Source organism: Saprolegnia diclina (assembly GCF_000281045.1).
Source record: "Saprolegnia diclina VS20 unplaced genomic scaffold supercont1.27, whole genome shotgun sequence".
NCBI lineage: Eukaryota > Oomycota > Saprolegniomycetes > Saprolegniales > Saprolegniaceae > Saprolegnia > Saprolegnia diclina.
In genome coordinates, this window is record NW_008246094.1 from 538992 (window position 1) to 565234 (window position 26243).

The 26243-nt window shown below is 60.3% G+C and overlaps 7 protein-coding genes across 7 annotated transcripts; 4 read left to right on the top strand and 3 right to left on the bottom strand.

Annotated features, from left to right (window-relative positions):
- Window positions 1–663: 663 nt before the first annotated feature.
- On the top strand, window positions 664–1900 carry SDRG_08827 (TKL protein kinase). Its single transcript, XM_008614725.1, has 4 exons — window positions 664–1046; window positions 1098–1274; window positions 1327–1487; window positions 1543–1900. Exons 1-4 carry the CDS (start codon window positions 799–801, stop codon window positions 1785–1787), a joined length of 831 nt encoding a protein of 276 aa, XP_008612947.1. The 5' UTR covers window positions 664–798; the 3' UTR covers window positions 1788–1900.
- Window positions 1901–2248: 348 nt separating this feature from the next.
- SDRG_08828 (TKL protein kinase) lies at window positions 2249–3310 on the top strand. Its single transcript, XM_008614726.1, has 4 exons — window positions 2249–2519; window positions 2575–2751; window positions 2804–2964; window positions 3009–3310. The coding sequence occupies exons 1-4, from the start codon at window positions 2272–2274 to the stop codon at window positions 3260–3262; spliced, it is 840 nt and encodes a 279-aa protein (XP_008612948.1). The 5' UTR covers window positions 2249–2271; the 3' UTR covers window positions 3263–3310.
- A 49-nt stretch (window positions 3311–3359) lies between these two features.
- SDRG_08829 (TKL protein kinase) lies at window positions 3360–4651 on the bottom strand. Its single transcript, XM_008614727.1, has 4 exons — window positions 4135–4651; window positions 3901–4083; window positions 3673–3845; window positions 3360–3620 (listed from the first exon to the last, which is right to left on the bottom strand). Exons 1-4 carry the CDS (start codon window positions 4545–4547, stop codon window positions 3388–3390), a joined length of 1002 nt encoding a protein of 333 aa, XP_008612949.1. The 5' UTR covers window positions 4548–4651; the 3' UTR covers window positions 3360–3387.
- Window positions 4652–5777: 1126 nt separating this feature from the next.
- On the bottom strand, window positions 5778–12485 carry SDRG_08830 (hypothetical protein). Its single transcript, XM_008614728.1, has 2 exons — window positions 12366–12485; window positions 5778–12318 (listed from the first exon to the last, which is right to left on the bottom strand). Exons 1-2 carry the CDS (start codon window positions 12462–12464, stop codon window positions 5887–5889), a joined length of 6531 nt encoding a protein of 2176 aa, XP_008612950.1. The 5' UTR covers window positions 12465–12485; the 3' UTR covers window positions 5778–5886.
- A 1105-nt stretch (window positions 12486–13590) lies between these two features.
- SDRG_08831 (hypothetical protein) lies at window positions 13591–16414 on the top strand. Its single transcript, XM_008614729.1, has 10 exons — window positions 13591–14396; window positions 14438–14668; window positions 14722–14798; window positions 14880–15017; window positions 15067–15150; window positions 15198–15380; window positions 15430–15633; window positions 15682–15863; window positions 15903–16065; window positions 16126–16414. The coding sequence occupies exons 1-10, from the start codon at window positions 13652–13654 to the stop codon at window positions 16387–16389; spliced, it is 2271 nt and encodes a 756-aa protein (XP_008612951.1). The 5' UTR covers window positions 13591–13651; the 3' UTR covers window positions 16390–16414.
- Window positions 16415–16575: 161 nt separating this feature from the next.
- Window positions 16576–24327, bottom strand: SDRG_08832 (hypothetical protein). The gene has a single exon (XM_008614730.1). It carries the CDS (start codon window positions 24122–24124, stop codon window positions 16625–16627), a length of 7500 nt encoding a protein of 2499 aa, XP_008612952.1. The 5' UTR covers window positions 24125–24327; the 3' UTR covers window positions 16576–16624.
- A 362-nt stretch (window positions 24328–24689) lies between these two features.
- On the top strand, window positions 24690–25999 carry SDRG_08833 (hypothetical protein; the record flags this gene model as incomplete). The annotated part of the gene is made up of 3 exons (XM_008614731.1): window positions 24690–25115; window positions 25368–25878; window positions 25959–25999. The coding sequence occupies 3 exons, from the start codon at window positions 24690–24692 to the stop codon at window positions 25997–25999; spliced, it is 978 nt and encodes a 325-aa protein (XP_008612953.1).
- Between the last annotated feature and the right edge of the window lie 244 nt (window positions 26000–26243).

The following is a 26243-nucleotide window of genomic DNA, read 5'->3' on the forward strand; positions in this document are numbered from 1 at the left end:
AGTGTATTCAAACCACGTCCTTGGAGCCTGGTGAATCGGTGCCGAGTTGTAGAGTCCCAGCCACATCTTTGCGGCAACTCGATACATCGATGGATAATACAACAATGCCAATCCTAGTCGCTGTCATGCATCTCAAGTGGTGGCGCTGGCAAAATTTGCCCTCGGTTCGCATAAAATGCGAACCGAACTGCTTGATTCAAAGTTGATAATGTGCTGTGTTCTCGTATGACGCAATCCTTCGACATACAACTTGCATTTCCACATCCGCACTTGATAAAATTTATCACGCACAAATGATAATATCGATTCGTCGAGTCCCGCGCTGGCTCCCCGCGCTCCGTCGACTTGCCTGCTTCGGCAAGTCGCACTGCAGATGTCGGTGGCACGCGATAGGCCGCAGATTGGCATACACGACAGCACTGCAGATGTCGGTGGCACGCGATAGGCCGCAGATTGGCATACAGTACTACACACACAGCATACCCCAAGATCAAACGCAGTTGGCTCCTTGTCGACATCGGGTGCCATTTTGGAGTTGAGGAGCGCGGGCATTTTCTCAATGTTGGTTGGGATGCGAAGCCATTGGAAGGAACCACCGTGAGCAACCACCGCACACTACCGCCTTTATTCACCTGAAGCGAACAAGGATCAAGCTGCCACTTCAACGATGGAGCGCTTCTCGAGAAAAATTATCCACTCGCGCGCTTCGTCAAGAATCGACTGGCCACTTCCCATGCCAACTCAGCTGTAGAGACTTTGCCCTTTGCTGGAGCGCGCGAGCACCAGGAGAACGACACCATGACGCCCATCGACACGTCGCTCTTGATCTTCGGCCCAAAGTCCGCAATGGCCGCCATTCGGTCTCCGTTCAAGGAAGTCTTCGACGGCACGTACAAGGGCGAGTGCGTCCTCATCCATGCCCTTCCGCTGAACCAGAGCACGGGCAAGGCGGTGCCGACACTTCTGCGTATCTCGGCGCTCATGAGGAAGGCGAGGCACCCGAATGTACTCGAGTTCGTTGGCATGGGCTCGGACAAAACAAGATCGTACACGCCATTCTTATCGAGCCCAAAGCTGTGATCTTACTCTATATGTAGGCTCATGCTTACAGAGGCGACCGACCACGGCACCTTGAGCAATCACCTGGAGCAAAATTCGCCGCGTAATGTCCGCGGTAGCATCAAAATCCTGCGTGACGTCGCCAATGGCATGCGCTGGGTCCACGACAATGGCATTCTCCACCGTGCGCTCACAGCTGCCTCCATTCACGTGACGTACGCATCAACTACATATTTTTGAGTCGAGTTGATATTGACGGCAACATAGGCGCGCGGGCGAGGCCAAGGTCGGCAACTTTGAGTTTGCCCGTCAAGATGCTTTGTTCGGAGTAAGGACCAATTTTGGTATTCCATCCTACGCCGCGCCTGAAATCCTCAGCCGCACCCCCATCTACACGGAAAAGATCGACGTCTACAGCTTTGCAATGCGTACGTCTTGCTCTCTTCCTTGAGCCAACAGAAGTCTTATATCTATATTGCATAGTCATTGTCGAAGTCGTGACCACGCAACAGCCGTTTGCCAACATCAAAGCCCCCCAGGCAACTCTCATGAAGTATATTGTCCAGCGCAACTACCGCCCTGTCTTTGTCCGTACATCCGAGTGGCCCGCCGCCTTGTTTGAGCTCATGGAGAAGTGCTGGGATGCCAATCCCGTATTGCGTCCGTCCTTTAACGAGATTGTCGAGTGCCTCGAGGCGATCCTCGCCGCCGACGCGCTGCACCAGTAGACGGCACCCGACCAGAGTGAAATATTGAGCGGTGCTAGTACGACTTTGGATATTGTTTCCCGGGCATAGACGATGACCAATTTTAACACACCGACTGATACAATACTTGTCAAGAAGACTTCGTTAAAGCACAATGCGGCCCGTACGCGACCACGTATTTACAAGCCGTCGGCGCTCGCGCTTTGGATTGCTTCCGGAAGCGCGAAGAAGTCGAGGACGTCCTCGACATCGATGATATTATCAAGGCCATACATTTTTCCTGGCCTTGATAGTATCATCGAGCATCGCTTGGTCCAGAAGGAGCTGGAACAGCTGCACTGAACTCAACAATCCTGTGCAACGATCAAGGTGGACGTGCTGGTGGACACCGCTGAAAGGCATGCAAATCATCCGCATACACTGTATTGTCCGACCACATGGGCGAGGACGGGGTTCGCATTTCGGAGTCACATTGCATTTTTCGCTCGAGCGCCGTGACGACGACATGGATCCCTTTGACCCGACGCGATTAACGTCCACCGGGAAGTCCGCGACGGCCGTCATTTGGTTCCCGTTCCAAGAAGTCCGCGACGGCACGTACGACGACAAGAAAGTACACATCTACATGCTCCCGCTGAGCCTTTGCAAGGGCGATGCGATGAAGACGCTCCTGCGTATGTCGAGCATCATGCCCCAGGCCAAGCACCCGAACGTACTCGAGTTCGTGGGCATCGGCTCGGACGGAGAGAACGCGTACGAGCCATGTCCAATACTATGGCGAAAACGATGACTTGGCCTTTGGGTCTAGGTTTATGGTTACGGAGGCGACCGAGCCTGGCACCTTGCGCCTCCGCCTGGAGCAAAGTTCACATGTGGATGTCTGCGCAAGTATCAAAATCCTGCTCGGCGTCGCCAAGGGCATGTGCTTTCTGCATGAGAAATTTATTCTCCACCGTACGCTCACGGCTGCCACCATTCACGTGACGTACGCTTCAACTACATATTTTTGAGACGAATTGATATTGACAGCAACATAGGAGCACGGGTGAGGCCAAGGTCGGCAACTTTGAGTTTGCGCGTGAAGATGTGATTCTTGGCGTAATGACCAACGTTGGGGTTCCGACCCACGCCGCGCCCGAGATCCTCAGCGGCGATACCATCTACACGGCGATGGTCGACGTCTACAGCTACGCAATGCGTACGTTCGGCACTCTCTGACGTCGTATTGATGATTGTTCGTAGTCATTGTCGAAGTGGTGACGCGTCACCAGCCGTACGCCAACGTCGAAGCCCCCCAGGCCAAGATCATGGAGTTTATTGTCCAGCACAACTACCGTCCAGTCTTTCTCCGTACATCCGAGTGGCCCGCTGCCTTGTTTGAGCTCATGGAGAAGTGCTGGGATGCCAATCCCGTATTGCGCCCGTCCTTTAAAGAGATTGTCGAGTGCCTCGAGGCGATCCTCGCCGCCGATGCGCCGAAGACCCGCACGCAATGAGCCAAATAAAAGAATGCAACACGATTTCGCAAGATTCACCAATCCACAGCAAAGTTTGAAAGGTCCGAAGCTTGTCGGATACGACTGCGCGAAGATTCCAAGCACGAATAAAATACAATACTTTTTCAGTCATCGAGACGCCATTCTATTGCGAGCTGCTCCATTCGAATGAGAAGACTGCCGAGTCGATCGACAATGTCGCTAAATGTCGGCCGGTCGCTCGGCACGCGGTGGGCGCACGCATCAACGAGCCCCAAGACGTCGGTGGGCCACGCGCCAATAGCGTCCTTCTCGTAGCTATGTCCCGTCGTCCCATCGTCGACGGTCGTGCGCTGCCTTGTCACTATATGCACGAGCACTAATCCACAGATTCGTTTTTCTGAGCCGTCACGAAGTAATTGCGAGCGTACCGCGGCCGTAGCAGTAGACGTTGGCGAGCTCGTCGACGAGGTTGTCTTCGACGTTGGCCGCGTTCTTGTCGCCATTGGCGTCGTCCACGAGAAGCCCCAGATCAAACCCATTCTCGACGAGCGCGTCGGCTTGGCACAGATCAAAGTTTGCCACTTTGGCGCGGAAATCGCCCCTGAAAAACAAAATGAGCGTTAACGGCACAAAATGGATCGCGAACAAGCGCGTACGTGATGTGCACGTTGCGGGCCGTGACGTTGCGATGTACGATCGGTGGGCTCTGCGCATGCAGATAGTGCAGGCCGCGCGCAATGTCGAGCATCATCGAGAGCCGTGTGGTCACCGAGAGCGGCGTCGCACTCGCCAAGAGCGACGCCAAGTCACCGCGCTCCAGTCGCTCCGTGACCATGTAGCTAGATACAAAAGAGATTATTCTCTCTGCCATGCATCGCAACACGTCGTACATGGCGGGACCCGCATCGAGGCTCGCACCGACGAATTCGAGAATGTTGGGGTGGTCCAGTGTCACGAGGAGGCGCACCGCGCAGTTGAAGCATTGGACGACTGCGCTCGACGGGCGAGAGAGCTGCTTGACGAGGACGGGTACGCCGTAGTAGTACCCGCTGTGGACTGAGGCCCACGGCGGTAACGCCGGCGCTGCCGTCAAGAGCGTGAGGTCGCGGAACTGCACGACCGAGCCGAGCTTGAGCCGAAAGAGACTCGGGTCCCGCACTTGTGGAGGCGGCGACCGCAGCGGGTCCAAGGTGACGCAGTTGCCTTGGCAGTTGCCCATCGACGTTGTATCGAAAAGTGGCGATCCAAAGATGAGGCGGCGCCTATCACCGTCGAGCGCGCTCCTCCTCCGATTTGTCGCCATGTGTTACGCTCCCGAGAGTAATGGCGTCGAGCGGCAACTTGGCTTTTGCTTTGTTAGTCGGCGGACGAGATCGACTTTGTCGCTACCTCGCTGGCCTTGTCGAGAGCAAGCTTGCGGAATGCGAAACCGACGAGACCCACAACGGCCTGGTGGCGTGCCACGTCATGGCGCCAATTTTTGGCCGTGACCAATGGCGCCGGCCACACACCCGCGCTTCCTCCTCCGCACTCGCACCATTGCGCCAGTAAAGAGCAAGCACAGGATGCAATATAAGCCTGGACTTTCCATCGAGCTCGACATGTCTACGAATAAATAAATAAATATTCCTACCCGCATCCGGTCGAGCCCCATCGAGGCGCACATTGGAGGTGCAGAGGCGCGTCCTCGACAGCTCCTCGCATCGCAGTAGGTGCGTAAAACCTTCAAGAAACAAGCGACCGACACTCGCATCTTGGCACATTTTGTTGAAGTTGCCCCACCGACACGCGAACCTGACGTGGCACGCTGAGCATCATCCGCAACTCAATTCTACTTTTTAAAATTGGTTAAAAAAATAATTACTTATGGACACCATTCGCGCAGGATGAGTGCATCGATCCCTCTCTGCTTCGTAACCTCAAGCAACGCGACTCGGCGAGGATCGGGCGCGGCGTCTTATCTTTGGCGCCAACGCAGCTGATGGGCCGTCATGCCTACGCTAGTTGGCAGGACTACTAATGACCGATATACGGAACGCAGCTGCCTACCACCACGTACACCGAGATATTGAAATCCCAGTATGGTTGTATCCCGCCGGAGCCGATCTAGTCCATCAAGAGGACGCTTGCGCATGATGTTTGAAAAATACATACATCGCTACGAGCGCAAGGCAGTCTTGTGCTGGAGGCGACCTCGACCGTCGAGATCTTGAGGCAGCGATCCACAGCTACCGACTTGACGCAATTGCTCCCAGCGCCGGTACTTGTCCGTGGCCAAATCACAATCGACGGGTCCCTGCCTCGATCGTCGTCTTCCGACTTCTGCTCGCTTTCGCCAGTGCCAATCCCTCCCTCTTCCCCGATACTAGCAGTATATCAGCGAGTTTTATTCCTTGAAGGCTCATGTCTCACATTGCTTCTCTGGCGTGTGGCGCTGCCACGTCAGAGGCGCCACGATCGAACATTGCACTGAGCGAGACCTTCTCAACGCAGACACAGTCTGCGACTCAGGACGACGCCCCGGTTCACATTATTCTCGTTCGACGAGTCGACTAGATCGCGGGCATAGTCCTTAACGTCCCCACCAGACAATATATCTTGAGTAAAGATATATTTTTTACATGAAAATGGCGGGATCGGGCCTACTCGTCCGTGCGGCGGGGAAATGGCACCGAGCCCATGCACGTGCGCGCGACATCGTCAAAGACGTCGCGGATCTCGCTCGAGCAGTGGAGGTACTCTTGGTCCCAAAACTTGTAGCTCGGGTTCCGGATGAGCTCGATAAACGTCACGAGGAGGCCCCACGGGTGCGGCCGGTTCGCAATCAGCCGCTCGAGCAATACGCGCGTGATCTGCTCCTTGACGCTGGGCGCCTTGGCGTGCGAGAAGAGGTAGAGCAGCACGCAGCTAAAGTAGTGCGTGTGGCTGTTGGGGAACCGGAGGTGGTTGGCCATCGCGCTAAAGTAATAGTACCGCCCCTCGACGTCGAGCTCGTCGGCCAAAAACCGCAAGACGTCCATCATGGCCGACTGCTCAAACGAAACCGCAGTCTTCTCGGCCGCCGCCATCTCGGCGATCGCCTCCTTCCCGAGGTACAGCACGACCGCGTTGAGCGCCGGCAGCATGTACTTGGACTCGACGTCGACGCCGGCGCTGGGCGCCCGCAAGAGCTTCCCAATGAGGTCGTGCGGGAATACGGCCGCGCGGTTCGAGGTCGCAAAGAGGAACGCGTCGAGATACTCCTTGAGCTGGTTGTGCGCGAGCGCCGCGCTCCAGTTGGGCATGAGCCGCGGCGACACGTTGACTTCTGGGAGCTGCGCGACTTGGAGGCCGGGCGTGAGCGGGTCGGGCAAGCGCATCGAGCGTGAAAACGCCGACAGAATCACATTGCGCAGCTGGATGCACGCGGCCGGGAGCACGTCGCAAAAGCTCGTGTAAAACTCGGCCAAAAAGTCGGGGTAGTCGTGCAGCAAGACCAAGACGACGCGGACCGTGCCCTTGTACAAGGCGCCGACGGACGCAGGCGGCGGCATGTGGCGCAAGAACGGCTCCATAAACACGAGCAAGCTCATGAGCAGGCGGTGCAGAATCTGCCACCCGCGCTGCTGCTTGGCGCGGAGCAGCATCGGCATAAAGCACCGGTGGCTAATGAGCTCGGTCCACGCAAAGCAAAAGCCGGGCACCGACATGGGCTGCAGCTGGTTGAACGCGCCCGCAAACGTGTTGAGGACCTGCAGGTGGATCGCGTCGAGCATCGGCTCTTGCATCGTGAGCTCCTTGAGCAGATTCGCAAAGAAGCGAAAGTACACGCGCTGGTCAAAGAGCGCGTTTGTCTTGACGGCCGCGTCGTGGGCGGAAATGACCGACGACACGATCGCACTCACGGCCAGCGAGAGCACGGTCAGCTTCATCGTCGCGTTCGCGTCGAGGTACTTGACGAGGAACACGATGAGCTGCGTGCACGCATCGACCACGTTGTACTGAAGCGGGACCTTGGTCGCCGCCGGCGGCTTTTGGTACGAGCCCTTGAGGCACACGTCGACGCAAATCTCAATCGCGCCCTTGAAGAACGCGCCCATGCTCTCCTCGTCCTTGAGGAGCCCGTGCTGCTTGAGCATCGCGACAAACTGCATGTGCATCTTGCTGTGGTTGTTGGCCGGGTCGTTGACGAGCGCCACCCAGTGCTCCATGGCGTTGCTCACCGTGTGGCGGAACGTCGCCGGGTCCATCGTCGGCGTCGGCGACTTGGCTTTTGGCGGCGTCGACGGCGTCGCCACCTTGGGCTTCTTGGCTTCTTCGAGCAGATTCGAGAGAATCATTATGTTCTTGTTGGTCGCTGCGTGCGCGCCGTGGCGCTCGACAATGCGCTCGAGCGCATCGAGCGTCTGCGGCAGCTGCTTGCTGAGCGTCACATGGTCCAAAAAGAGGCATTGGCGCACAACGTAGACTGCAAACTCGATCGCGAGGCCCGTGCGCTCCATGTTGCGCGTAAGGTACGCGTCAAACTCGCTCACGTCGACGACCTTGAGGCGGACGAGCGCAATGATAATCTCGCAGTGGAGCTTGAGCTTGTCGTCGACCGCCATGCTGAGGATCCAGCGCACGACCTCCTTCTTGAGCCCGTCGCAGCTTGCGCTGAGCATGTCGAGGCACGACACGAGAATGTCGAGAAAGAGCTCGTCGCCGCGGCCCTTGCCGAGCTCGTACATGCACTTGACGACGCGGTTTGCAATCTTGAGGCACGCTTCTTCGCGCACTGTCGCCTTGACGCTGGCGCCGAGCGCACGAATGTCGCGGAGGATGCCAAAGACGTCGCTGTCTTGCGGCAGCGAGAGGAGACCCGGGAGCTCACGCTGGGCCGACGCCGCCGTGCGGACAATGTGCTGCACAAACACCTCAAACTTCTCCATCGAGACCGCAAAGCGCTCGAGCGCTTGCTGCACCGAGAGCCCGTCCGTGGCCGCGTCCGGACGCGACGTCGGCGGCGTCAACGACGTCGGGCGCGGAATGCGCGTAAACGCCTCGTAGACCATCCACTGGTGCGGCGAAATGCCGTGCGGCGACGGCTGGAACACCGGCGGCAGCGTCGACGGCGGCGGCACCGAGCCGTCAAACACCACGGGCGGACTGCCGGCTTCTTGCTTTGGCGTGTGGCGGCGCCGGGCAGCGTACGCCGCGCCGAGCGCTTCGTCAATGTCCCGCATCGCCTTCTCCGACGACGCCTTCTCGATGAGCATGCAGCCGAGGTCCGTGTTTTCCGTCGAGCACACGTTGACAACGTGGTCGACCTGGTGCGGGTCGCTCGTCGGCAACAGCGACCGCAAGTGCGACGCAATCGAATTTCGAAGCGGATCTTTGGCCGTGATGAGCGCGAGCGACCCGGCCAGCGATGACACCATCACGTGCGCGGCCTTGCGCATCTTGGCCTCGTCGACCTCGGTCGCAAAGTCCTTGAGGATGACCTCGCGCGTCGTAATGCACGCAATCGTGACGCTGCGCTCGACGACGGGCGTAATGACCTCGCGGATCGCGCGGTCGACGGCCAGCGGCACGAGCCGGCGCAGGTTGACATGGTGCAAGGGCAGATCCGGGTTGACCGCCACGTACGACGCCAAGTTGGGAATCACCGTCGACTCCGAGACGGTCGCCGACCCATTGTTGGCCGGCGGGTACGCTTCCTTGCTCTTGAGCGCCGGCGGCTTGAGCGGCGTCGGCGTCATGGGCTTGGGCAACGACGACGACGCCTTGGGCGTCACGGCATGCAATGGCGACGTGCGGCCTGTCGGCGTCGACGCCGTGACTTTTGCCACCTTGATATTAAAGTCGGGGTTGCACGTGCGCGGCGGCGCCCCACGCGTGTGCAGCAAGTTGGCTTTCAGCTGGTCTTCGACGCTCAACTTGAACGACTTGAAGAGCACCTCAATCTCAAATTTGAGGTTGAGCTTGAGGTCCGGCACGTCGTAGAGCTCGCTCATCGCGTGGATGAGGCCCATGATCCACGGGTTCGGCGGCTTGAAGATCTTGCTCTTCTTGCAGCCTTCAAGTACCTTGGCCACGAGCGGCGTCACCGCAATGAGATGGCCTGTCTCGTAGCCGACGTAGAGCAGCTCTTTGAGATCCACGTCGCGCTGCAAGAGCGGCTTGTTGCGGCCGAGCGTCATGAGCCCCATCCACGAGCCGAGGTTCTTGAGTAGCGTGCGCTGCTGCGAGTTGGTCGTGATCGTGCCGGACGTCAAGAGCGTGCGCACTTGCTGGAGGCACGTCTTGAAGATCGCCGCTTCGAGCGCCGGCGCGTGCACCTTCTCCATGAAGATCAGGTACACAGCGTGGTAATTCGGCTGCGTCGCAATGCGCTTCGACACGAGGTACTGCGCAAACCACGTGTAGTACTCGGGCGACAGCAGATGGCGCACCTCCGGCAGTTTGGCCTCGAGCGTCGAGATGCTCATGTTGTTGACGATAAAGTGCAGCCGGTCCACAATGCCTTGCTCGGGCTCCGTCACGAGCGCGCTCTCATCCGCCAAGCTCTCGTCGCCAAAGATGTGGCCCACGTCCATGATTGCGGGCGACGACGCGGTCGGCGGCGGCATTGCAATCTTCGGGCTGCTCGGTGCGGCCGGGATCGTCAGCGTCGGCGGCGGCACCGCGACGCTCAGAGGCGCCGGCGCCACATCGTCGACGACAAGCGCATCCGCGCCCAACGTGCGCGTCACCGCGTTCACCTGGCGCATGATCTCGGGCAGCGCATGCTGGAGGTGCGCAATTTGGCTCAGGTTCGCGCAGTAGGCCGGGAGGTCGCGGAGCCGCGGTACAAACTGCTGCAGCGCGCACGCACCAAAGAAGAAAAATTTGGACGTCGTCGGTTCGCGAAGCGACTCGAGCACGAGGCGCAGCGCGGTCTGGAGGAACGTTGACGGCAGCACTTGGTGCTCAATGAGCTTCCCAAAGAGCACGCCCGTGATGCGCAGCTCCGTCTCGGGGTACCGCGGGAAGAACCGGTACTCGTCAAAGAGATTGTGCACCATGCACACAAAGATCTGGCGCTCCGTCTCGTCCTTTGAGGCTTGGAACCGCTTGAGCATCGCGACCACGTCGTTGATGTTCTGCTCCGACGTGTAGATTTGCTGGAAGTAGGCGTTCGCTTGCTCTTCAATCATCTCGACCGTGACGCCATGCGGCGACACGACGCTCGGCGCCGCGACCGGCTCGGGCTCCTTGAGGATCGAGTGCGCCTTGGCGCAGAGCGCGACCACGTTCTTGACCTCCATCGCGAGCGCCGGCGGCAGCGAGAGCGACAGCAGCGCCTTGAGCGTCACCGCGAGCGACTCGACCGTGAGCGCGCCGCTCGTCGCCGGCGTCAGCTGCACCTTGGGCAGCGCGCGGGCGTACTGCCGATGCACAAACGCTACGACCGACGTCGCAAACGGCACGTTGGTCGTTGCGCCCGAGCCAAGGCGCTCGAGCAGCCAGCTGTCGAGCGCAAGGACGTCGTGGTTGGCGCCCATGACCGCCAGCGCAAGCCCAAACGAGTAGAAGTTGCTGCTGAGCATACTCGCAAACGCGTCGGCCGTGTTGCGGAGCAGCGAAAAGAGTCGGCCGAGGAGGTTTGGCGCGCCGAGCCAGCACTTGACGCACGCATAGAGCACGAGCTTCGGGTCGACCGTGTAGAGGTACCGCACAATGAGCGCTGCATTCGGCCGGCCGGCCACGTACAAGTAAAAGAGGTCGCAGAACAGCTCTTCGCGCAGCCCGTTCCAGCGCGACGTGGCGTGCGCGAGGTTAGCGATGAGCACGTCGGGACAAGCCGCTTTCGCCGCGTCCAACAGCGCCTTGACGTCGCTATAGCCGTCGCCTTGGCCGAGAAGGAGGAGCGATTCGACGACATCGAGCGAGAACCACGCGCCGTTCTTCGGGGCGCCGGTCGCGTCCGCGCCTTCAAACGGCGCGAGCTTGTTGGGCGAGTCGGCAAAGTTGACGACCTCGGGCGGCGCGCCAATGGCCGCCGACAGCAGCTGCAAATGGACGCGCTTGTGCTTCCACGGCTTGAGCAGCGGCAGCACGCGAAACTTGGTGCGCGAAATGAGCTGGTAGCAGCTCAAGAGCACGCGGAAGCGCACCGGGTCCGAGACGTCGAGGTCGTCGCGGTCGAGCTTCTCCTGCACTTTTGGCCATTTGATGGACGGAAAATCCTTTGCAAACACGTCGGCGATCACATCAATGTTCCACGTCTCGAGCGGAGCGTCGACGACCGCGGTATCCGCATCTTCGTACGACGGCAAGGTCGAGATGAGCACCGCGCCGTCGAGAGGCAAGCCCTTGAAGGTGCGCGTGAGCATCGAGAGCATGCCGGCGACGTGGCCCGGCGGGATCGACGGCGAGTTTTCCAAGCCCGCCTCGGCGAGGAGTCCGCGGAAGGCCTTGGGCGTCGCCGTGCAGCTGTAGCCCACGTCCTCCATGAGGTCGTAAAACGTACAAGCGCCGAGGACGTCGTCGAGAAGCGCGTCCGAGATGGCGCTAGCATCCAGGCAGTCGACGAGGTCGACGTTGCCGAGCGTGAGCGGTTTGAGCTCGAGGCTCGACATCTCGGTCGGGTGCACGGCCGCGATGCTCGCAAGGAACGAGTCGGTCTGCGCGAGGTCCATTTGGAACGCGTCGTCCGTGCGGAGGAGGTACACGAGGCCGTGAAGCACGTCGGCAGGCAGCTTGGCGCCGGCCATCGCGAGCTCCGGGAGCTTGGTCTTGAGGAACGAGATGGCCTCCATCGCGAGGCTGCGCGCTTCGACGTTGGCAAACGCAAGGCCAATCGTGATCTGCTGCGGCAAGCTGAGCTTGACGACCTTGCAGAAATGCAACAGAAACTCTTCGTTCACGACGACGCTGCCTTGGCCGTCGCCTTGGATCGCGTGCACGAGGTACGTGGTAAAGTTGGGCTTGGTCGAGGCTTGGCCAATCTCATGCGTGAGCAGCTGCACCTTGAGCGAGTCCTTGTGGCTCTTCGTGTCGCGAAAGTCGATCTCGCGCACGAGGCAGCCGAGGAGGTACACGCGCGCGTCCTCGCCATAGAGCCCGACCAGCTAGTCCATATGCATATTGCCATCCATCGCATGGCGAGGGCGTCTACCTGGTTGAGCTCGGCTACATGCGTCTTGAAGTTCTTCTTACTTAGGCTCGTAATGAGGTAGTGGATCTGCCAGAAGAGCGGCGAAGCGAAGGCGACCATCGCTGCCGGTTGACGTCAGACTCTCTTGTGCCACACAAAAAAGCTCGAGGGGCCGGTGCCGGATACGCAACGCCTCGTTTCCGGACGAAGAACGTCTAGACGCACGCCACTTTAGCCAATGACGCCAATCGCGAATGCAATGCCGCAGGGACGAGACGGCAAAGTGCTCGTTGACAGCTCTCGTCGTTGACGCCAACGCTGTCCGAGCGGCGGGATGGGCAACGCGGGGATGGGCCGTGTGGTAGCAACTGAATGGTAAAGATACTTGCGCCAGTCTAGTTGCACGCCACGCTGCATCTCTCGCTGAGAACTGGCCGTGCTATGTATCCGTCGCGCTTGCTGGACGAAAACGAAGCGCTGCATTCGGTGCGCGTACGCTGTGCGCTCAAGGAGATACAAGACATCGATGATATTCCTTTGCTGCGCTGACGTTTGACAAAGGTCGACGGGCGGTTCGTATAGGATAAAAACACGCATCTTTAGCTGCGCCGACGCCGTCAGAACCAAATCGTACGAATAGAAAGCATAGCCTCGGTGCAGCACCGGCGACACGACGTCGGAGCGAACAAGAGAAGCATGGATATATGGTGGGAGGCGCCAAAGACCCTGCAGCTTATGCTGCACCAATGTGGTACTCGCCAACGCACACGAAAATTCATTATTAGGCGCCGGTCGACGCGACCATCGTCGTCCTCCTTCCGCATCAACCCGAAGTCCTGCCGCCTTTTCATACGAGGCTTCGCTCCGCTTCCACAGCGATCCTTGACGAAGCAGGTGTACCCGGGTACCCTTCGTGGACCGTCGGCCGTTGTGTACGTACATGACAGCGTTGCGAGGCTGATGGCAGGTGGCTGGACTCCTAAAGCTCTGAAATACTGGTCGAAGAATCGTAGTATCAACGCTTCTAGTATATAAGCTTAGTCGCGAGGTTACTGGTGGCATGCATGTGGCATGACCTGCGACGCCGCTTGAACTTGGGGCTCGCCCGTCAATGACGCCACGCGTGGAGCGTCGCCGCGTTTCATTGGTGCAATAATGTCGCGGATTTTATCCAATGGCCTTTTTGCACGTTCGGAATAAAATGCATGCAACGGCCAAGGTATCAATTGAATATTTAAATACCCAGGCGCGCCGTGAGTAACGAGGCCGTTGTCAAGCGGCAGAAGAAGACATCGCGAAAGCCCCTCATGCCCCCGATGGACCCGAACGTGGCCGCAAGCCTCCAGGCGCTCGGCGCCGAGTTCGCCATCCGCGGCGACGAGCTCCTCAAGCTCAACCCGGTCGTCGCCACCATGGCCAAGAAGGGCAAGAGCTTCAAGTCGGGCTGGGTCGAGTACTACGTGTGCCTCCACAACAACCTGCTGTACTACTACCGCGAGATGCGCGAGCTCCCGAGTGGCGTGCTGAGCCTCGACGGCTGCAGCGTCGAGTCGGTCGATATCATTTACAAGAACAAGAGCGCGAACGAGTCGCATATCTTGGCCGAGGAGTGCGGTCCATGCTTCAAGGTCACGAGCCGCCTCCAGCGGTCGCTGCTCTTCCGCGCCCGCTCCAACGACGTGAGGATAGACTGGATCCGGCGATTGCAGCAGGCCTCGTACGACCATGTGCGCGCGAGCCTCGAGCAGGCGCGCTGCCAGGTCCGCGACCTCCTCCAGCAAGTCCACGACAACGAACTTCAAATTGCGGCCCAGCGCAAGGAGCTCGAGATGCTCCAGCACACCGCGGTTGCTGTCCCCATCGAGATGTTTGCCGACCCTGAGCCGCCGCTCTTCCCGACCATGCACCGGCTCCGCGCCGCGCCGTCGTCGTCCGATGGCATCGACACGGCGGCGCTGACCAAAGCCACGTCCGAGCTCGCCGAGCTCACGCGCAACTTGCAGCAGTCGCTCTCGATGAAGATGCACACGACGCAGACGCCCCACGAGACAGGTACGATATTGCTGTCGTGTACAGCGCTAATGCTGGCGTAGGCGCCGACGAGCTGGTGCAAAAGAAGAACCCGCGCAGCGTCTTGAACGCGCTGGAGAAGGTCATGGCCGACATGCTCGAGGTCAGCGACGACGACATTCGTCGACACAAGTCGCAACGCCCGTCGCGCCCGACGCTCGAGAGCCTCCGGTCAACGCAAGCGGTGCCGACGCCCATCATGCTGCTCGAGCACTCGCCGTCGTCGTTCCAGTCGCGCTACGGCACCAAGCCAGGTATGTTTCTAGTATCAAGTTGGCTTTGTTTCAATCTGGCTACATATATATAGAGCCCGACCATACCGAAGATTCGGGCTGGTCGACGCCCAAGCCCACGGGCGGCATGCGCGACTACCGTCTCTCTGAAGTACGACACGCGAGATTGCACTTTCCAGTGCAAACTCAAACGTGCCAACTCAAAACCATGGGTTTTGACACAAATTTGTAGGACGACGAGTTGCGGCTGTCGAAGACGAGCATGCTCTCGAGCTTCCACAAGGCCGGCGACGAGCTCACGTCGCTCCTCGTGCGCCCCGATATGATTGTCGTCACGAGTCTTCTCACGACGTGCCAGCGCAGCGACAAGGTTGGCCCACGGCGCTTTTTGAGTCGTGAAACTCAAAACATTCGTGTAGATGGCGCTATTGTTGCCGCTTTTGCGTGTTTACGGCAGCCGCCACGCACTCTACAAGCTCATGCAGTGGTCCATCGACACGGAGGTAGTCCTCGCCACTTGTGCTAGCTACTAACTGTTTCTACATGGTAGGTGCAATCCGCGCTGTCGCTGCAGACGCTGTTTCGATCCGACGACTACTCGAGTCGGCTCCTCTCCATGTACTCGAAATCCGTGGGTCTGCGCTTCATCCATACCGCGCTCTCGGAACACATCCGTGCGCTGTGCACCGACAAGCACATTGAGGACTATGAGCTCAACATCGCCAAGGACCCGGTACATACACACACAATCTATGGACGCCTGCAAGCCATATATCAACTAGAGCCTCGCCGACCCGCTCAAACTCCAGATCAACGCGCAGAATCTCATGGACGCGTGCCAGACGATTGTGGATGCAATCTACAACCACATGGACCAGCTCCCGCTCTCGTTTGCGCACGTCTGTCGGTACCTCAAAGAGAAGCTCATCGAGCGCTTCCTCGACAAGAACGAAGCCGAGAACGACGGCAACAGCTCCGCTGTCAAGGTACTTTGCTTGTCGTCTATTTTTCGGGATTTTATCCGTATTTTCTAGGCCATCATGGGCGGTTTTCTCTTTTTACGGTTTATTTGTCCCGCGATCACCACCCCCCACGCGTATGGCCTTGTGCCCGAAGTCCCAAACGCCAACAGCCGCCGCATCCTCGTGCTCGTCACGAAGCTCCTCTTCAACTCGTCGACCGAAGTCGAGTTTGGCGTCAAGGAGCCGTACATGCGGTACAAGACGTTTTATTGCGTTTTTTCAACCGGGATTAGGGTCGTCAATTCGTTTATCGTGAAAAACGCACCGCGCATGGCGTTTTTGTACACGCGCCTCACGACCGCGCGCGAAGGCGACGTCGAGGCGTGCTTTGATGCGGACAGCGACGGCATCTTTACCAACATCAACCCGGACCAGCTCGGCCAAGACCGACAAGACGTACATTTTTCTCGATTTTTCTCGATTTTTTTTGTCTATTTTGCTCAACGAGGCGTGTAGATTACGCTGACACTGCGCAAGCACGTCGACGAAGTCGTTGCCAAGGTCGGTCAGTCGTCCGAGCCATTAGCCGCCAAGCTGCGGACTCTCATGGAGCCGACGGACGCCGACGACCTCGACATGGTGGGCAGCGTCGCCCACGAAGCCGACGAAGACGAAGAGGAGGTCGTCCAGTCCAACTCGATCTTGAAGGACCCGAGCGACCGGTCGAGCCGCTCGATGATGTCGTTCTTCCGCCGCGGTTTTGCCAACCACCGAGATTAATCGTATTTTACCATTTTCTAGCTCCTTATTTTGTCGACATTATTACATTATACCAAAGGTACCTCCAAGGGACGCCGCAGACTGCGCGTCCCAACTGGTGGGCGGCTTTGTGAGGGTCAGAAGTGCGTCACGTTGGCATTTCAATCTACTGGCCGACTATATCTTCCTCGCAACGACTAGGTAACATTGCATGGAAAATGTACTCGATAGATTGATACTAGACTGTATAGAGTGTCTACGGGCCCGACGTCGGCGGCGGCTTGGGGAAGGCGCCCATCGGCGGCTTGCCCCGGAGCATCGCGCCCATCGTGTCGCTCGAGTTGGCGCGGCGCACGCGATGAAATGGCACGTCGACCTCGGTGCTCTTGGGCGCTTCGTCGACCATGCTCGTGAGCTTCCAGCTCGCGTCCTTGAGCTCCGAGAGGTCCGTGTCGCTCACGTGCGCGCGCCCAAGGCTGCCTTTTGTCTCGTCGCTGTCGCTTCCATTGGTCAGCGCAGCAATGACGCGCTGCTGCTCGAGGATGATCTTCTTCATGTGTACGAACGTCAAGTCGTCTTCTTGGTCGTGGAGCTGCGAATTCGCGCGCAAAATGTCTTCAATCACAACGCCGCGGCTCAGCGCGTTGTTGTAGAGCAGCCACGTCTGGATCTTGCCCGGCACGTAGATGGCCGAGAGGAGCGTAATGACGCCGAGGCAGACGCCGCCAAGCACCACGTCGTGGGCAAAGTAGATGGCAATGCCGAGCCGGTTGTCCGAACCGGAGAACAGCAGCGTCCACGAGCCGACAGCGGCCGCGAGGTAGTAGACCGCCACCGCGCACGCGACCATGCCGTCGACCGACGTCGTCGCATACAGGACAGCAGCCACGTTGACAAGGACGACGACGAGCTTGAGGAACCGAATGCCGCCCGACTCGGCAAACGGCGCGTCCAGAAAAGCCGCAAACACCACGAGGTTCAAGCCGAGGAGGCCGACGAGCACCGTGAGCGGCAGCCACGACGCTTCGGCCGCAAACGAGTGGTACGCGTCGTCGGCCGTGAGGAGCGCGAGGCCGACGCCGACGTAGACGAGCGACTTGGCAAAGACGCACGCCTTGGCCCACGGCCGGAGGTGCGCAAAGTACATGTTTTCGTCCTTGAACCAGGCGAGCCAGCTCTGGTTGCCGTGGCCACCTTCGCCGCGGAGCCAGCGCACCCAAACCCGCGCGTCTTCGAGCACGTCCGACCACTCGAACGCGAGCGGGTTGAACCAGAACGGCGAGCACGTCCACGAAAACACGACGAGCCAGAGCGACCACGTGAGCGCTACGTACTGCGTCGTCGCCGTGTACGCAAAGTACAAGCTGAGCGCGGCCGCGATCTCGGTGCCGGCGTACAGATGCGAGCTCGCGTAGAATCGAAAGAGGTCGTCAAAGTGCGAGTGCTTGGTGACAAAGCCACGGCCCGTCGCGCGGTACTTGGCGCCGCCCGCGAGCAGCGTCTGGCCATAGTAAAACCACTTGGTGCCAATGTGGAAGAGAAAGTAGAGCGGGCCGCCCGTGACCACCACCATCGCGACTTCGGTGAGCGCGGCCTTGAACCCGCGCTCGACGCTGATCGTTGCCAGCATCGGCGCCGTCGTCAGGAACGCGACGAGGCCGAGCATGACCTGGAGCTGCGAGAGAATGACGGCTTCGCGGCCGCCAATGCCTTCAAGGCCGAGGAGCGACCGCAGCAGTTGAATGTACGTCAGCACAAAGACGGTCCAGATGATGAACGACATCGAGAGGTAAAAGCCGACGTGGTTGTAGTAGAACGAGAGCAGCTTGAAAAAGTCGAGGCGGTGCGCGAGCCGGTACACGTCGCGCGACAGCGACTGCTCGGCCGCGCCTTGCGCGAGCTTGGCTTCAAACTTGTAGATTTGCTGCATGCCCACGTCCCGGCCCTTCCCGCACTTGATGTACTCGGGGAACGCGACCGTGCCGCCGCGGAGACAGTTGTTGTAGCCGGCGAAAATGTCCTCCGACAAGTTGATGCCACGGCTCGCCTTGGAGATGCCACCGCGCGTCATGAAGAAGAGCTTGTTGAAGATGTCCGGGTGGCCGTAATGCATGCGCACGCGGAGCGGCCGCGTCAGCGTCCGCTGGCCGAGCGTCACAAACGACGTCTCTTGGAGCGCCATGTAATTCGCGAGCGAGCTAATGCTGCCCGTGAAAATGTGCTCCGGGAGCCCCACGATCGTGACCGGGCGCGGGCCGCTCGTAAACGTCTGCAGCACGTTGCGCATCTTGAGGGCCTCCTCGACGTATCCGTCTTGGTTCATATCGATCGTCTGAACATGCTCGCCGCGCGTAAAGATGATGGCGTGGTTCTGGTTCTCGGGCTTGCCTTCGCCAAGGATCGGGTTCCCAGGAAGCCGAATGCGGTAGCACTCGATCGTCTCGTGCAGCGTCTCGGTGCCCTTGACGAGCACCGAAAAGTACGACAGGTCCTTCTGGTAGTTGACGCGCACTTCGTCAATGTACGCGACGCGCAGATTCGGGAACCGGTGCAGCAAGTACTCAATGTCCTTGGCCTTCGGGTCGTTGTTGCGCTTTTGGCGGCCGTACACTTGGCACGCGACCACGTACGTAAACTTGGTCTTGACAATGTCCTCGATCGCATTCGCGGGCACTTGCTCGAGGTCGCCAAGGAGCCGGATCGCGGCTTCGCCGTACATCATGCCCTGCACCGTCCGCGCGAGCGTCTGGCCGCGCAGCGACGCCCACAGCCGGAGCTCTTGCGCCGTGTGCGCGTCCTTCCACAAGTTCTTCTTGGGCTGCACGCGCTCCAAAAAGTTCTCCCAGTCGTGCTTGTAGAGCGTCTGGAGGTACAGCAGCGTGTGCACGTCGAGGCCGTCGCGCTTCGACTCGAGGTCGGCCTTGGAGTAGAGCACGTCTTCGGCGTAGAACGGCGTCATGACCGAGTACGACTGCATCTCATCGATCGCGGGCGCCGACGGCATGTCCATAAAGAGCGAGTTGACAAAGAAGAGGAGGCGGCGTCGCGCGTCGTGCGACCGGGGCTCGGCCTCGGCCTTTTGAAGCGTGAGGAGGCCGCGGAGGTGCGCGACCGCCGTGAGCGCGTGCGGGTCGAACACCAAGAGCGTCAGCTGCTCGCTGCTGTACTCGTCGTCCCACATGAAGCCACGCTCTTGCGTGAGCACCCACGTGAGGCGGTCGCTCATGGCCTTGGACTCGGGCACGAGCACGTCGGCTTCGTCGACGACCGCGAGCATCGCCTTGATCGTGTTGAGGAACGTCCGGACCTTCTCGCGCAGCTGCAGCAAGTGGACTTGGGGAATCGGCGTCACGAGCGATTTCGTCGACGGCGCGGCCGACGGGATCTGCTGCAGCGCCGCAATGCGCGCGACGCCCGAGCCGCGCGACCGCCGCGGTACATCTGCCGACCCCATGGACGCCAGCCCGGTCGTGGACGCCGACTTGTGCATGACCGTCGACTTGGTCGCAGCGCCGTGTTGAAACTGCGCATACTCGCTCGGCGGCTTGCGCACCGGAATGTTCTTGGCCGACGCCTTCCAGTGCGGCATCTGCGCCTGGAGCAAGCCGAGGACGTCGGCGAGCGCGGACGCGGCCGCGCCGAGCTTTTGCCACTGCACGCCGTGGTACAACCCGCGGTCGATCCAGCCCGCAAACGCCGCGCAGATGAAGCGCACGTCGTTCGAGTGACACGGCCCGAGCACGTTGTTGAGCACCCAGTTCGTGAGCTCCCACACCTCGCCGATCGCCTCGTCGACCATCGGCGCGTCGTGCAGCAAGTCGGCGATGCTTGCGCTCGTGAGCACGTCGGTCTGCGTCTTGACATGCAGCGTAAACTGCTCGAAACAGCCCGCGAGCTGGAAGAGCGGGAGGTACACGCCGCGCTCAAAGTTGGGAATGCGCTGGAACTTGAGGCGCGCGAGCTCGGCATTGTTCAAAAAGTCGTCGGCGCGGAGCGAGTCGACAATCGTGTCCCACGCCGTTGCAAACGACGTCCACTTGCGCCGGCGCTCGAGGTGTTTCTCGGCGCGCGACGGCGTCCGGCGCGTAAAACTCAGCAGCGGCGTCGACGACGACTTGGTGCGCGCGCCGGGCACGAGCACATCGTCGAGCGACAACACTTCTTGGTGCAACGTGCCGTAGCTCGACGTCGTCAGCGCCGACGCAAGCTCGCCGCCTGTCTTGCTGTCCTTCGAGACGAGCTTGGTGTTGAACGCGTCGGCGGCCCGGAAGAACGCGTGGCGCGCGCGGTCAAACGTGCGCACTTCGCCAATCTTGAGCGAAAAGCCCACAAATGTCCCGCAAAACGCGACCCAGATCGAGTTCCAAATCGTCATATCGATGCAGAATATCATAAAGAACGGCAGCCACTGGAGCAGCATGAGCCCGGACGTCAAGAGCAAACTCACGTCGTTCTCAACATGGTCCGCAAAGAGGAGCAGCGTCGGCGTCACGAGCGGCACAATCTCAAACTTGTACGAGAACAGCAGCTTCCACGCAATGAGCGAGACCCAAAAGCACTGGTACTGCACCGAGTCGGCCGCAGTGTCGAGCACATTGTCGCCCACGTAGAGCTTGTTGAGCGGCGAGAGCGTATCGCGCACGACCACCAAGAGCGGCCACGTGCTCTGGCGCAGCCACGTGGTCGTGCCGGGCGCGACTTGCAGCAGCGCGTTCAGCACCGTCGGGATGTGCACGACGCCCGTGAGCACGTAAAAGCTGCGCCAGTACGACGGCGTGTTCCACGCATACCAGTACAAAAGACCGCAGAGCGTCGCGGCCGCAAGCCGCAGCACAAGCCGCACCACAAGCCGCAGCACGTGCAGCAGCGGGACGCTCGGGTGGTACATGACAGCGACGTCGAGGCTCGCCCAAAAGACGCCGAGGAAGATCGGCGACAAGAGCACGCTTGCAAGCACATGCAGCGTCGTCGCCGTCGTCATGGCCGCGTGCTGCGTAAACGCAACAGCCACAAGCAGGTGGAACGACACGATGTGGAACTCAAACACACGCTTGAACGCGCGGATCGCTGTGAGCCAGTGCCGCTTCTCATAGTATGTCTTGGTCGCGCTCGACCACGCGGTCGCGATCGGCGGGCCGGCAAAGCTGGCGTCGCTGTTGTGGTACTCGGGGCTCTTGTAGTCAAACTGGAGGCAGTGGGGCGTCCAAAAGAACTCGTTAAAGTCGTCGTAGTTGCGCCGGTTCTCGTGGTCGAGCTGGTTGGCGACCATCTCGGTTCTCAAGAGCGTGTAAATTGGCGTAATGACCGCGTCCAAAAAGTACCCGGGGTCCCGGTACCCGCGCGACGTGGCGTACTCGGTCTTCATCTGGTGAAAGAGAAAGCTAAGGAACTCGGGGGCGTGCCGGCAGTTGCTCGCCTCGCCCCAAATGAAGAAGAAGAGGCAGAGGTCCGTGACCACGTCCTCGACGCTGCTGCCGCCGACGGCCGGCGCCACGTGCAGCTTGCGACACCACTGGTGGTAGTTTTCAAACACCGACTTGTGCAAGACAAGGTACGGGTTCTGGCTCCCGCGCGACACGTTGGTCAGCAGCACGAGCAAATGCTCCATCTGATTGTGCGCGTTGGCCGGCTGGAACCCAAACGTGCGGGCGACATGCGTCGCAATCTTGCCCAGCGGCGCAAAGGGCTGCATCTTGGGCGGCAGCGCGTGCAGTGCAAAGAGGTTGGGCGCCGACGACAGCTCGGGCTTCCACGCCCGCGCGTCCGTGCTCGCAAACGGCATCTTGCTGCTGCCAGCGCCGGGCGTTAGCACCGGGTGCTGCAGCCACACGAGCAGCTGCAGGAGCAGCATCGAGACTGCCAAAAGCCCCCACGTCGCATAGAGCTCCCAGCAGTACACCGTACACAGTGGCTGCGGCGGTGCGCCCGAGAGAAGCGTGCCAAACGCGTACCAGAGCCCGATGGCAAAGTCGCCGTTGCTCACAAACCGAGAGACCGCCAGCACGATCGCGACCGCGCCGAGCACCGACGTGGCGACGATTTCCAGCAGGATCGTCGACGAGACGACCAGTGGCGCCGTCAAACTCAGCGAAAAGAGGCAGCCCGACACGATCTGCAGCGCCACAGTCGACGAGAGCTCGATCGCGCCAAAGCCCGCGACGACGACGACCAGCACCGCGCTGCCCGCGAGCGCCGAGGTGCGCACAAGGCCCGAGAGGCCGCCAAAGACCATGCCGCAGAGGAGCGCGAGCGCTGTTGGGACAAACGGAAGCGACACGAGGCCGACGTTGAAGAGCGTGTAGAAGAGGCACGTGCTCAGCGTCGTAGTCGCGAGCGGCGCTGCGAGCCAGCTCGCCGCGTGCCCCAAGACGCCAATGTACAACCCGACAAGGCCGAGCAGACCGGCGCCAACGTGCAGCGCGTACGTCCATGCTGGCAGCGACGTGTACCACGGCAGGCCAAACTCGACCGGGTGCGCAGCGATCCAGTCGCGCGTTGGGTACGCCGGCGGGTTGCAGCCGAGCGACGTGTACTCGTTGCGCGGACCTTGGTAGACGCGGACATAGTCGATGGTAAAGTTGGAGGGCCAGAGCGAGTCGCAGAGCTGGCCGTCGCACGGCGGCGAAAACTTCTCCGACACGGCCGTCGAGATGATGAGGTAGCTCGGCTCGACCGGGATCATGCGTGGCGGGATGCCGTCGGCCCACTTGTTGAGCGCGGCGCCGGCGACCTCGAAAAGGAAGTTGTTGTCGAGCCACCAACGAATGTAGCCGTCGTAGCCCGGCATCCACTCGAGCCGGTACGTGTGGTACCGAAGGAAGGCGTCGGTCTGGAGCTGCGTGAGCGCCGAGATCGAGTCGCGCCCGCGCTCGCCGTAGTAGTCGCTGTTGATCTTGGTGTAGTTGCCAAACGTGAGGTTCGAGTACCACTGGGTCGGGCCTGGGAGGTTGCCCGAGTCCGGGCGCATTGCGTCCGTCAAGCCCGGGCTGAGCTGGAGCGACGTCGACATGAACGCCGGGTCGTCCTTCTTCTTGATCTGAATCTCAAACACATCAATCTCGGTCGCGCCGCGGCCTTGGCGCGGGTGAAGGCCGTACTTTTCGGGGAGCGAGCTCGGGTCGTCCGGGTCCGTGAGGTTGTTGCACGCGCTGACCTTTTGCGGAATGTCAATCATGTCGTCCATGGGCACGCAATAGTCGAGCGTCCACGGCCACATGCCTTCTTGGGACCCGAGGTACGTGGCGCGCCCGAGGTTGCCCATGATCCAAAAGGCCGGCCACGTGCCCGGGATGCCCCACTTGCCCGGCAGAATCGCCTTCATCTCGACGTACCCGCCCGTAAAGCAAAACTTGTTCCACGTCTGGACGCTCCCGCTCACATAGTGCGCATCGTGGAAGGGCGTCTTTGGCTTGGAGGTCGTAATGACCAAGTTGCCGCCGTCGGTCTGGACAGCCTTGGGCGAAAAGTAGTGCTGGCCCATGTTGGTCGTGTCAATGTGCTCGAGCGCCGTCCATTTCCGGTCAAAGCCCGACTCGAACGGCCGGCTATCCGTATTGAACTCGTCCGAGAAGACGAGCCGGTACTCGTTGGTGGTCTGCGACTCGAAGAAGTTGACACCGCCGGTCCTTGGCACGCCGATGACCTTGGCGTCCTCCGGCGTATCAGGATCGATCCACGAGGCCTCGTCGCTCGCTGCGGCAACTACGCCTACGCCCAGCGCAGCCACCGACGCGGCGAGGGCGACGACGACGACCATGAAAATGCGAAATACCCTCCGCTCCGGGCTGCGGCCGCGCCGGATACGCTGCCACCATTGGTATCCGGACAAGACGCACTGGAATTACGCAGGGTGATGGGGCGTGTCCCAGCCGCGTGAGTGGCCGTGCATAGAAACTTCAAGTCAAACGCGTAATACCCTACGAGACCGGGAAAACTCCGGGCGACGTTGAAGCCGTGGCCCACTGATCAGACCGCAGTCTTCTCCTTCTTGGCGTCTGATTTGAGATCTCGCCGAGTTGGCGCCGGCTTCAACATCGTCCTACGCATGAGAAAGGCCGCGTGGCCGCGCCCAAGGGCCGTGGCCCGATGGCCCATCGCCTGCAACGAGATTCACCATGAGCATGGAGGAGCTCATGCTCGGGCGAGGACGCGGATGACGCGGCCGTCGACGCCGGAGGACCAGCCACGTGGGGCAGTGCACGCGTGGGTGGCACCGTGCGTCGCTCGCTGTCTCTTGCGCAAACGACGTTGAAGCCGTCGCGCCGAATCTCCGGATAATGAGCGCACCGGCTGCGTCCGGATACGAAAGCGACGTCGTCGACATGCTCCCGACCAGCACGCTCTTGGCGACGATGCAGCGCCGCCCGGCGCCCGTGACGTTTGAAAAGGAGACGGACGCGGCGCTGACTGTGCCGCCGCAGACAAGCGGCGTCTTTGCGTCCAATATCGTGCGCTGCTCGCTGAAGATGGACACCAAGGTCACGCAAGTCACGGTGACAGCATCGTCCGAGATCGACATTGCCTTTGTGTCGGTCATCTCGAGCCTCGAGCTCGTGCGCTGCCATGGCGTCCGCGCGGCGTTCACCGGCACGTGCCGCACGATCGTCGTGGACGCGTGCGACAATGTGATGCTGGTCGTGCCCGCGGAGTCGACCGTGCGTGTCGTGAGCAGCGCCAGCACGCGTGTCCGTATTGTCACCAGCGCCACCCAAGACGCGTATTGCGTGCCCGACCTCGACCTCCAAACGGTGACGACCTGGACCGGCAGCGCGTTCGAGTCGCAGTCGCTCGACCGAACGTAGTGCAAAATGCACTTTGCTTGCCTGTGGCGTAGCGTGTGTTGATATTTTGCCAAGTTACCCTATGGATATTGCCTCCTGGCAGCATAGAAGAAGCTTGCGCCTTTAGCATACTGAAAAGGAGTTCTACTGAGTTTCTCCACAGGCCAATATCAATATACACTCATTTGTCGGTCATACCACTCGACCATCAACTGGCAGCTCGAGACCTGCATCGCGCCGTATGGCCGACCCGACTACCCGGACTTTTTGTACTACCATCCGTGCCAATCAACGCAGCTGATTGACCTCGCCGAAGTGTCGCCGCTCTGGCGTGACATCTGGTCGCATTGGCACAAGCTCCCGTGGACGCTCAAGTCCTACACGGCCCCGACGGCGCTGCAACATCTGGCCGACCTGGTTGACACCCCGATCTGGCTCCAAGTGCTCCCGACGTTTCATGTGACTCGCCCGGTGACCCAAGAGATGTGCCTCGCCGTGAAGCTCGGGTACCACCGCCCGTTCTACGCCGCGGTTGCTGCCTCAGACCTCCGCACGCTGCGCTCGTTCATGTCCGCCAGCGGCGAGTGGCCGACACTCCCGCAATTTACGGCGTTGGTGAACGGCCGCGTCGCAGGTTCCGACGCGCCCCGACCCGTGTCGCTCGCCGTGCTCTACAAGGACATCACGCACATTTGGCAAGCCGCGTGCCTCGCCTCGGGCGCCACCGGGGGTGCGTTCCCAGCACTGCCGCTCGGCACGCGCACGCCGTTCATGCTCCTTCCGTTCTCGGACGCCCGGGTTCCTATCGAGACGGCGCCCCACGCTATTGTACGCTCAACCGCGTCGACTAGCCCCGTGGTCACGGAGGTGCAAAACCACCCTTGGGTCTCGACGCTGCGCCCATCACTCTACGCGATCCAGGCCTCCCAAGTGGGGTTCATGGAGTCGTACAAGTTCGCCGCGCCGGTGTACAGCGACCTTTGGCGCCGCATGCTCTTCAAGATGCTACCGCTCAACTACAAGTTCGTCTTCAAGCAGGACACCGACGCCCACGCCCTCGACTGCACGCGTGCCGACTGCGTCGCCGTCGAAACC